General features: G+C 37.1%; 1 protein-coding gene across 8 annotated transcripts in view; it reads right to left on the bottom strand.

Annotated features, from left to right (window-relative positions):
* Positions 1 to 12,478, bottom strand: part of SPATA6 (spermatogenesis associated 6) — a 141,914-nt gene that overhangs the window by 115,158 nt on the left and 14,278 nt on the right. For all 8 annotated transcript variants that reach the window (XR_010124697.1, XR_010124698.1, XM_054488707.2 and 5 more), the window contains exons 2-3: positions 8,875 to 9,012; positions 7,399 to 7,447 (exon numbers count right to left, since the gene is read on the bottom strand). Coding sequence is in view for 6 of the 8 variants with exons in the window: in XM_054488707.2 (XP_054344682.1) it covers positions 7,399 to 7,447; positions 8,875 to 9,012 (187 nt within the window). In the remaining 2 variants the exon portion in view is untranslated. The remainder of the gene's footprint in view (positions 1 to 7,398; positions 7,448 to 8,874; positions 9,013 to 12,478) is intronic.

Here is a 12,478-nt window from a genome sequence, read left to right as displayed (position 1 = left end):
CTATAAAAACACACCAATCAGCACTCTGTCTAGCAAAAGGATTGTGAATGCACCAATCAGCACTCTGTAAAAACGCACCAATCAGACTCTGTGTCCAGCTGAAGGATTGTGAATGCACCAATCAGCACTCTGTAAAAAAGCACCAATCAGTGCTCTGGGTCCAGCTGAAGGACTGTAAATGCACCAATCAGCACTCTTTAAAAATGCACCAATCAGCACTCTGTAAAAAACGCACAAATCAGCGCTCTGAGTCTAGCTAAAGGATTGTAAATGCACCAATCTGCACTCTGTAAAAACGCACCAATCAGCACTCTGTGTCTAGCTAAAGGTTTGTAAACACACCAATCAGCACTCTGTAAAACAGACCAATCAGCACTCTGTAAAATGGACCAATCAGCGCTCTGTAAAATGGACCAAACAGAAGGACGTAGGTGGGGACAAATAAGGGAATAAAAGCTGGTCACCCCAGCCAGCAGCGGCAACCCACTCAGGTCCCCTTCCATGCTGTGGAAGCTTTGTTCTTTCATTCTTCGCAATAAATCTTGCTGCGGCTCACTCTTTGGGTCTGTGCCACCTTTAAGAGCTGCAACACTCACCACGAAGGTCTGCAGCTTCATTCTTTAAGTGAGCGAGACCAAGAACCCATCAGAAGGAACCAACTCCAGACACACAAGGACTGTCAGAATCATTTGATCTGAGGTTACTCAAGGATCTGACCATTTATAGACTTTCCAGTTAAAGGGGTTCTAGGGTCCCCTTGACAGTCTGGAGCATGTTCAATTTGTTTTTTAATAACATTTTTAATTAATAAATTTTTGATTTTAGGCAGACAAATAAGCATATATTAGTTTTGTATTTTAGACAATAGGAAATGTATATATGACTCAATTCCAGTACTAGAATAGGTGTCTGAAAATTCTAGAAGATTCCACATTGGTTCAATAATTTTCCTTACTTGAAATTCTTCTCTTTGCTTCCACTGACATACAGCCAAACTGATTATTTGGGCTTGACTTTATATTTTATTTAAATGGGTTATTTCTGTCATTTCTGCTATCATTCTGTGTTTAAATTTAAAGGCTCAGTACTATGGAGGCACATTGTAGGAACATCTATGAGGTGCTGCCAGGGCACCTATTCCCCTCCTTTCCCCTTCCATTACAGATCTACATAGTTCTTAAAAAGCTAACACATGGCCGGGCATGGTGGCTCACGCCTGTAATCCCAGCACTTTGGGAGGCAGAGGCAGGTGAATCACGAGGTCAGGAGATTGAGACCAACCTGGCTAACATGGTGAAACCCCGTCTCTACTAAAAATAGAAAAAATTAGCTGGGCGTGGTGGCTGGCGCCTGTAGTCCCAGCTACTCGGGAGGCTGAGGCAGGAGAATGGCGTGAACCTGGGAGGCGGAGCTTGCAGTGAGCCGAGATCACACCACTGCACTCCAGACTGGGAGAGAGAGCGAGACTCTGTCTCAAAAAAAAAGAAAAAAAAAAGCTAACGCATGTACCACCTGAACGAAAGGTAGAACATGTCTACATAGGCTATGCCAACAGCATACTACATACCCCTTTCTACTCTGATTAGAATAAACCTCCAGACTTGATGAAAAGTATGAAACACAGACCTCTTACTTAGTCTTAAGGATATGGTGGGGAAGATGTGAGGCCTGAGACCACTGCAATTTTGCTACTATAAATTTTGCTGCCATAAATTAGGTTAAGGTTCAAGAAAATATAGCAATTATAAATGTATAAGCAATCAAGACCAAGCCTCAAAATAAATACATCACGCTAGGTCCAATTAGGAGAGAGAAGCCACACAGGAAAAGTTTAATATAAAGAACAGTTAACTATAACAGGGTATTCAAGGAGTAAGAGACTGCCTAGGAAGATGTAAAAAGAATTTAAAATAATATAGGAATAGCAGGCAGAAAAGCAGCCATTACCCCTAGGGCTCAGAGTACCAACAAAGAAACTCTACGTAAGCCCTCTTCCCCAGTGTTGAGATCAGACCTTGTTGGAGAGGGTACAGTCTGGGCTCACTGAAAGAGAAGTTATTCTAGTGCCGTGCCAGTGGTATATACTGAAAATCTGCCCTCTGGAACTTGCCAGAAATTCTCCCTCTAGGATAGCAGGGAGGCTATTTATAGGGAGGTATTTCATCAGAAGCTTCACTATAGAACCATCCAAAGAGAGGCCAGCTGGGGAAAAACACTGCAGACCACCATGTATTGTAATACCTGGCCACTTGAGAAGCTACAAGGGCTTCAGAAGCCTGGTGTTGGAAAAAGTCAAGTGAATACATTGGTACCTGGAAGCAAAATCTGTTCCCCTGCAGTATTTCTTCAGGGTCCTCTAATATACAAAGCTTCAGTACCAGGTAGAGAAAAAAAATTTAAGGGTTTAAGTCAATTTCCACAGAACAGGAAAGAAGATTGAATTTGGTTAGGTGCAATAAATTGATAACCAGCAGATTATATGAAGCAAAACCTGACATAAATGAAAGAAGAAATAATTCAACAATTATAATTAGACATTTAAATACCTTTCTCTTAGTAATCTGTAAAACAACCCTCCCAAAAGAATACAATCAGAATGCACAAGACTTGAACGTTATCAATCTAAATGACAGAAATAGATTGATACAGATTAATGCAATCAATGACAGCAAAATACAGTTGACCTTGAACCACATGTTTGAACTGCACAGGTCCATTTATACACGAATTTTCTTCTGCCTCTGCTACCACTGAGACAGCGAGACAAACCTCTTCTCTTTCTCTTTCTCTTCCTCCTCAGCCTGCTAACATGAAGATGATGATGAAGACTTTTATGATGAACTTCTACTTAATGAAGAGTAAATATATTTTCTTTTTTCATGGTTTGCTTAATAACATTTGCTTTTCTCTAGCTTACTTTATTATGAGAATATATATATAATACATATAACAAACAAAATATGTGTTAATTGACTGCTTATGTTATTGGTAACGCTTCTGGTCAAGAGTAGGTTATTAGTAGGTAAGTTTTCAGGGGAGTCAAAAGTTATATGTGGCCAGGCACGATGGCTCATGCCTGTAATCCCAGCACTTTGGGAGGCCAAGGTGGGTGGATCACCTGAGGTCAGGAGTTCCAGACAAGACTGGGCAACTTTGCAAAACCCCATGTGTACTAAAAATACAAAAATTAGCCGGGCATGGTGTCACGCCCCTGTAGTCCCAGCCACTCAGGAGGCTGAGGCAGGAGAATCACTTGAACCTGAGAGATGGAGCTTGCAGTGAGCCAACATTGCACCACTGCACTCCGGCCTTGGCGACAGGGTGAGACTCCATCTCAAAACAAAAAAACATTATACGTGAATTTTCGATTACATGGGGAGACGGCACCCCTAACTTCCATCTTGTTCAAAGGTCAACTGCACACAATCTTTTCAAGTGCACTTGGAACATCCTCAAGATCATAGGATAGGCCACAAACAAGTCTCAATAAATGTAAAAAAGCTAAAATCCTACAAATTATGTTCTCTCACCACAACAGAATTAAATTAGAATCAACTTTAGAAAGAAATATAGGAAATCCCCAAATACTTGGAAATAAGATATTTCAAAAGAACCCATGGTCAAAGAAGAAATCAAACCAAAAAAATTAGACAATATCTTAAAATTAATGGAAACAAAAAATAACATCAAAACTCATGAAATAGGGCAAAGTCAGTGGGAAGATGGAAATTCACACCTTTAAAAGCTTGTATTAAGCATCGCACATTGGCAGTATCGTAGCCAATCAGATTTATCCAAGGCATGATTATTGCTAATAAAAAGCTTATATTAGAAAGGAAAAAATATCTGTAATCAATCATCTATGCTTCCATCTCAAGAAGCTGCCAGCCCGGGCAAAATGGCAAAACTCTATCTCTACAAAAAATAAAAAAAATTAGCCGGCATGGTGGCACATGCCTGTGGTCCCAGCTACTTGGGAGGCTAAGGTGGAAAAATCGCTTGAACCTAGGATGTGGAGGCTGCAGTCAGCCATGTTCATGCTACTGTACTCCAGCCTGGGTGACAGAGCAAGATCCTGTCTCAAAAAAAAAAAGGAGAAGCTGAAAAAGGAAGAGCAAATCATAGGCAAAGTAGGTACAGGTTGAATATCCCTAATCCAAAAACATGAAATCTGAAATGTCCCAAAATCCAAAACTTTTTGAATGCTGACATTATGCCACAAGTGGAGAATTCCACACTTAACGTCATATGATGGGTCACAGTCAAAATGCAGGCACACAACAAACAAGTTTATTCAGTGTCCCCATGGGAAAAAAAAAAGACGTTCTCCATCCCCATCAGCTGCAATATATCTTTTCTGAGCACACCCATATTCCCAGCACATACCCACATACTCATACCAACATGGTTCATAATTGCCCAAAACTGAAAACAGTCCAAATGTCCATCAAATAGTCAACAGTCAATGTGGAAGGGAAACATTCCATACAACAGAATACTATTCAGCAATAAAAAGGAATGAACTACTTAGATGTGAACAACATGAATGATTCTGAAAAACATTACTCTAAATGAAAAGAAGCCAGAGAAAAAAGACTACATATTATACAACTCTTTAGATGAAATTTCTAGAAAAGGCAAATATAGAGAGACAGAAAATACATTGGTTTCTGGGGACTGGGAGGTAGGCATAGGGACTGACTGCAAATAGGCATCAGGGACTTTTTGGGGTGGTAGAAACATTCTAAATTGGAAAATGATGATGATACGCAATTGTATGAATTTTCTAGAAATCATTTAACTATAGTTACAATGGGTGAATTTTATGATATATAAATTATACCTCACTAAAGCTGTTAAATAAAGTAAGGGAAGGAGGGAATGAAGGATTTGCCCTGCCTTTCCTCTAGGAACTATATTTCAAAGTAACAAAACTGCTGATTAGGAAAATTCCTTTTATAGAAAAATTCTAGCTAATAAATACAAAAGAATGACAATATTAGAAAAATAGTAATGTGCAACCCCTAAGGAAAAAATGGATCTCAAGGGATACTATAGCTATTAGATGAAAAGCTGATGGGCACCTTATAATGGAGGAATCAGGCTGATTCTGCCTGGAGCCAAATTATCATTCTTAGCATCACTAAACGAAAAACAATCAGATATTTTATGCAACTTGACATAATGCCGTTAAATACACAGTACCAACTATGAAGATTTCTTGCCAAAGTAACAAAATAAGCCAGAATCTAATCAAACCTCTATGTCTAATTATCAGTTTATAAAACAAGTAATAAACAATCTAAACAACATCTTAAGGAAGCAATCAGCCAAACCTAAACTGTATGACATGCTAAATGGGCTAGTTTTTCTAACAAATCCACAGTATTAAAAACAAAAAAGGTAGGACACTATCACAGGAAAAAAGAGAGAAATCGACATATATGGTGTGTGAACCACACCTTGATTGGATCCTGATTTTAACAAATCAATTGCAAAAAGACACTTCGAGGATAACTAGGGAAATCTGAATTATGACTGTTTGATTTTATTAAGAAATTACTGATTTTGTTAGATGTGATACCAGCATGGTATCACATACCAAAGTATTTGTGGTGAAATGACATAATGCATAGAGGCCATACCAAAGTATCTGTGGTGAAATGACCTAATGCATAGAGGCCATACCAAGGTATTTGTGGTGAAATGACATAATGCATAGAATTTGCTTTTAAATATTCCAGCAATGCTCTTCGGGTGGCAGAGTGAACATGTAATAAGACTGGCAAAATGTCAAAAATTATTGAAGCTGGTGACAGATACACAGGACTTCATCACATTCTATTCTCTCCACTCTTAGTGTTGGTATTATAAACTCGCTCATTTTTTTTTTTAATTAAGGAACCGAAAAAGATTGCAAAACAGTACAGTAAGGGAGAAGTAAAAGACAAAAGAGCCCAAAGCACATTAGAGAGGTCGGGGATAAAGACTAATATGGAAGTAATCAGAGGATAGGTAATACATGAAGCCAAGTCTTTGGAAAGTATTATATAAGGAGAGACTATAAACAAAGTATAAAAAGAGATCAGAGAAGAAAGCCAGTGGAATATTAATATTTGAAGATAGGGCAGAGAAAGATGAATTTAAAAAGGGTACCAAAAAGTGAAATACTAGTGGTTGGGAAGAGAGTCCAAGAAAAAAAAAAATCAGGGAAATCAAAGAAAGAAAATTTCCAAAAAATAATAATAAGTACTCTTCTTATACCCTCAAAATTTCAAATCAAATGGGACGAAAAAGGCATTGTTTTTTAACAGAAGAATTTCAAAATGAGAGAAATGTGTATCTTCATTTTTTTCTAAAATACACAATTTCCCAGATACTGAACAAGATGTTCAGTAAATATTAAAATTCATATATCCATTAGCACCACACTGCCACCTAGCTAGTCTGCAACAGTGGAAAACATAACACCAAGGGCTACAGCAGTTATACAAAATAAATAAGATATTGACATTGGCCATAAAGAGTTATTTGGAGAAGAGTCACTAAACTATAAGCTCCATGAGACAGACAATGGGCCAGAATCTTCCTCCCTCTAATACCCAGATTCTTACATGTTCCAGGCTACATGTTTCTACATTGCTGAAGTTGCAATGGGGCCAGCAGGGGAGGCCAAATGGAAAGGAAAGTTAATAATGATTATGCTCAATTTTACTGGCCTTTTGAGCCACAGTTATACATTAGATCAATCTGGTGATCCCAGAGCCCTTTCTAATTTACAAAGATAAATTAACGGAGCTTTTCATTAACACTCAGAGCTTAAAAAGTGTACACTTCTGCATTGCTGCTCTCACAAATAGTTCTATCTTTTTATAGTTATTCTAAGTAGTTTGAAGAATTTACTTGTTATGCAGAGCCTTGAAAAAATGTGTTTTTCAAATAATTTATTAATGTAATGAATGCAATGTAAAGTGCAAAAGCATATATTTTAAGCTACCATTACTTTGATCTGTTATTCACTCTCTTGACTTGAAATACACTGAAGTTGAAGACATATTTCTGTTTGCAGGGGAAAATCTCACCTAACATAAATTTCTGTCACTATATCACAAACACCCCATATCATTTTAATCAATAAAAAGTTTAAATAAGTCTCTGTTTTCCACAGACCAAACACACAAAAAAAGAAATAATTATCAGCCTCTCTGCAGCATATATATCTTTTATTATTTCCAGGAATATTCTGAAATTCTAAAAAGTATTAAAAAGTCTCAGCTCAAGATTTTTAAAGTTCTACTAACCCCTTTTAAACTTTTATTTAACCCAAGATTAAAGATCATAAGGATAATAAATCCTAAAATGTCTTAGAATCAGGAATTAAAAAGTTAAAAAACTTACATTCAAGCTGTGTAACCACATCTCCAGGATCTACTGCTTCCGGGAACACCTATAGTGAGAAGATATAGGGAGAGGCAGGAAGGAAGATACATATGACTATTTTTTTCTCCCCTCATTCTCAAAATATCACTCCTTTCACAATCACAGAAACTTTTGACATTATTGAGAACTGTCAGTTCCTCTCTGCTTCCCATCACTACAAAAGATTCTACAAATAACCTTTATAGCTTGTGCTGCCTCTGTCTCCAACTTTCTCTGCTAGCATTCTTCCTCCTGTTACCATGATCATACCAGGCCTTCTTGGTGTTTCTCCAACCCATCAAGCTTATTTTCAACTACAAGCCTTTATATTTGTTATTCTTCTACTTAGAATGCTCCTCTCCTAGACCTTCAAATAAGAGTAATATAGTCTCATAGTTCAGGCTCAGCTTAAATGTTATTGCCTTCTCTGACCACCTTTTAAAATAGACAATCCCCCAAATCCCCTTACCCGCCCATTATTCTCTTCATGCACTTATCACTATCTAAAATTATTCACATATTTATCTGGTCATTGTCTGTTTCCCCCATTACAATGAAAGCTCCCAGAGGGGAGGATTTTGCCTTGTTTACCATGTGTCCTCAGGGCCTAGAAAAGTCCACAGAATAGAGTAGGTTCTGGAGAAAAAGAAGAAAAGAAAGAAGGAAAAAGGGAAGGAAGGAAGGTGAGAAGAAAGGAAAGAAGGTGAGAAAGAAGGAAATTAAAAAGTAAGAAACATAATTGGTCACAATTAACCAAAAGCTGCAGTTTTAGTGGGAAAAAAAGACTTATAGAAAGAAGTACCAAGAAACAGTCATAAGTAAAATATCATATACTCTTTCGGGTTTTTTTTGTTTTTTTTTTTTAGATGGAGTCTTGCTCTGTCACCCAGGCTGGAGTGCAATGGCGCTATCTCCTCTCACTGCAACCTCTGCCTCCCAGGTTCAAGCAATTCTCCTGCCTCAGCCTCCCAAGTAAGTGGGATTATAGGCAGGTGCCACCACATCTGGCTATTTTTTGCATTTTTAGTAGAGACAGGGTTTCCCCATGTTGACCAGACTGGTCTCGAACTCCTGACCTCAGGTGATCCACCCGCCTCGGCCTCCCAAAGTGCTGGGATTACAGGCATGAGCCACCGCGCATGGCTGACATATTCTTATCTATTAATGACTTTGCTCTCTTTTTATGAAAATCATTATTTAGAAATCAAGATTCTATGTTACATAAAGTCCACTAAATCAATTTTAGGAATAAGCTAATCAAGGAAAAAAAAAACAACTGATTCAATGCATATTTAATGCAAATTTTCAAGCTTCCAGACTTAAGTTACAAATGTCCTTTTGAATTAAACCAAAGCACACAGTCAGCAGTAATAATTTGTTATAGGCTTTTACTCAAAAATTAGAATGACTTTGATTTTTTTGTTTGTTAATACTTCATCCGATATTTGAACTCACCTTTTCAAACACCATTCTGGCATTGAAGACCAGGGGAAAAGTGGCTGGGACACATTGTGTCTTTTTGTATTGGCCAAACACACAGATGCTAAGATAGATGTCCTCTTTGTCTTTAAGCACGACTCCTGGGCAAGTTACCTGAAAGAAATTAGATAAAATGGATGTAACTGCTTTATAAAGTACCTGAACTATCCTACTAAAATAATTATCAAATATTACATAAAAACATTAGTCTGCTAACTTAATAAAAAATACTCACAAATACAGAGAGAGAGACAGAGACTAGTGTTTACAGAGTTAAATGAAATGCTTTTATAACTTTCATCCCTCTGAGAAAACTACGATTTTCCATTTGGTTACTTGTGCCACATTTGAAGTTCTATGTACTAGCTCTTGGGACAGACACTAATAGTTTTAAACAGTCAGCCTGAGGCTCCCACTTTATGCTGAATGCTGACATAAAGTTATTCAGCATCATTTAATCACAAAGGATTAACACTCAGCAGAAATAAAACATTAGAGAATTTAAAAAAAAAAAAAGGCCGATAAAAACCACAAATCTGACTTCTACCACCCAAAATCGCAGTCCATAGATATCTTCATCAAAAGCAATATGACAAAGTTTCAAAGCTAATAAATTGAAAGTTTCTAGCCCAATAAAGTACTTTTTACATATTAAATTGCACTTAACTATCCTCATTGTGACTGATAGAACATATAGGCAAAAAATGTGTGGTTATCAAATAACAGATAGCACAGTCTCTCCAGTACCTACCATATTCTACTGCCAGTGATCAACCACACCCTTAGCAGGATATTAAAGGCTCTCTAAGATTTGAGTCCAATATAATATTACCCAACACTCCCAACAACACATTCAAAGTACATTTTTTATTGTTCTCTTTTCTTGACTCATGTTGTTTCATCATCATATAATGCAACATAATATAATACAATGTAAGGAGCAGTAACTCCTTACTACTCCATTCCATCTCCTCCTCATTTATTCCTACCACCTGCCAAGACATACATCAATGAACGTCTCCTACACAAAACTTCTCTTGATTCACCATTATTCAATTCAACCTAACTCAAACATTTATTATGAACTTACTATATGCAAGTAAGTATGTCTTAAATTTCTGTAGCATTTTGTAATTATGGTATAAATTATAGTGTACATGCATTTTAATTAAGTGGGTACATATCACCTCTTGATCATAAATTTCCTGAGGACAGAAATTTTCTTTTCCTCATCATTGTATCCAAAGATAGACCTTCAGTATTAAGAAAAAGCACAGAGATTATCTAGTCTAGCTTTGAGTTTTTGATATGTGAAACGAACAGAGCCCCAGGAAAGTTAAAGTGATCTACTAACTTAAGGTCACAAAGTAAATGAGTCATAAGATTAAATAAGTTAATATATTCAAAGTGCTTACAGCAGTGCTTGACAGAACATTCATTAATACTATCACAATTATTAGATTAAAAACCATATAATCTGCCATCTTACCACACTATTACATTGAATAAATGACAAATACTTCACATCCTTTTGTACATACTAATTATCTTCTCTGCCAGCTATCTGACTCCATATCCCTCTTACTCTATGTTCCACTTTTGCTCTAATATATTCCCAATTGATCATTAAAACCAGGGTCCTCAGCAAATCTCATTCTGTCCATAAGGTTCATTTCTTGCTTTGCCTCATTAAAACTAAAACCGTCTTAGATTCCCTCTAAGTCTGTGCTGTCCAAAATGGTAGGCACTAGCCAATTACGCCCAGAGATATAGCTAGTCTAACTTAAGATGGGCTGTAAGTGTAAAATACACAATGGATTTTTAAGACTCAGTAAAAAAAAATCTGTAAAATATTTCATTAATAACTGTTATATTAATTGCATGTTGAAAGGATATTTTGAATACATTGATTTAAGTAAAACATATTATTACTTTTGACTACCTCTTTAACTTTTTTTGTTTTTTCTTTTTTTTGAGACAGTGTCTCGCTGTGTTGCCCAGGCTGGGGTACAATGGCGTGGTCTAGGCTCACTGCAAGCTCCGCCTCCTGGGTTCACGCCATTCTCCTGCCTCAGCCTCCCGAGCAGCTGGACTACTACAGGCACCCACCACCATGCCTGGCTAATTTTTTGTATTTTTAGTGGAGACGGGATTTCACCGTGTTAGCCAGGACGGTCTCAATCTCCTGACCTTGTGATCTGCCCACCTTGGCCTCCCAAAGTGCTGGGATTACAGACATGAGCCACAGCACCTGGCCTACTACTTTAACTTTTTAAAATGTAGCTATTAGAAAATTTAACATTACATCCTTGCCTCAAATTTGAGGCTCTTATATTTTTTCTGCTCTAATTGTCCTCACTGGAAACTGCTGAGTCTCTATCCAATTTGTAACATATGCAAGAAGGCGTTGTTTTTTTCATCTACAATTCTACAAATTCTGTTATCTCTTAAAAGAACACCCAGGAGCTTTCCAAAAAGAAAGCTAGAAAAGGGAGGCTAAAAGAAATCAGATGGGACAAATAGAAAATACCTAGCAAAGTGGTTGACTTAAATCACCTTGACAAGCTATGACATAGACTTGGCAATTCAGAAGGAGCATGCACATGTGCAAAGCTGTTCATGTGCCCAGAAATGACCTGAGAAAGCCATAACCCTTCACCTCTGGCTGACCTTGAGGCTTTGAGAAAGTTGGAAGTGAAGGCTAAGGCAGAGTTGTAAATGGCTGCCAGGGTGCACAAAGCATACCCCAACATATAAACAGAGAACCCTGACAATGACTGAAAGACCTCTTGGTTCAAACATTTAAGGAAATAGAAGGCCAATCTTTAGGAGACTATAAAGCTAATTGAGCAAAGCCATCAGTGGCTACACATGACAAAGATTACAGATTTTACAGAGTTAGTTCAGGAAATTAATTAAACAAACAAAAAACGATGATACCAGACAATAACAAACTCAGGAGAAAGGGAGGAGCTCTGATTTACACAGTCCCACATAATTTAAAAAGTCCAATTTTCAACAAAAATTGCAACATGCAAAGAAATAGGAAGCACAGCCTATACATGGGGAAAAAAAAAAAAAGAGCAGTCAATAAAAACTGTCCCTGAGGAAGCCCAGAAGTTGGGCTTACTAAACAAAGATCTGAAATCTATTGTAAATAATACAAAGAACTAAAGGAAATCTTGTCTAATTATCTAAATGAAAGTATGGCAATGCTGTCTCATCAAATAAGAAATATCAATAAACAGATAAAAATTTTTAACAGAACCAAATAAAAATTCTAGAGTTAAAAAAGTGCCAAAATTAAATTAAAAATTCACTAGAGAAGTTCAAGAGGAGATATGAGCTGTCGGAAGAAAGAATAAGGGAACCTGAAAATATGTCAATTAAGATCATCCAGTCTGATTAACAGAAGGAAAAGTGAACAGAGTTTCAGACCTGTGGGATACCACCAAGCACAGTAAAATAAATAGAATGGGAGCCTCAGAAAGGGTATCACAAGAAATGATGTATGAAATCTTCTGATGTTTAAAGAAAACCAATAAGAGAATCCAATAAAATCAAAGAAATCAAGGGAGGA

This window comes from Pongo pygmaeus, chromosome 1 (assembly GCF_028885625.2).
Source record: "Pongo pygmaeus isolate AG05252 chromosome 1, NHGRI_mPonPyg2-v2.0_pri, whole genome shotgun sequence".
Taxonomy (NCBI): domain Eukaryota; kingdom Metazoa; phylum Chordata; class Mammalia; order Primates; family Hominidae; genus Pongo; species Pongo pygmaeus.
The sequence above is the reverse complement of the archived record's forward strand: the minus strand, read 5'-3'. Positions and strand labels throughout refer to the sequence as shown.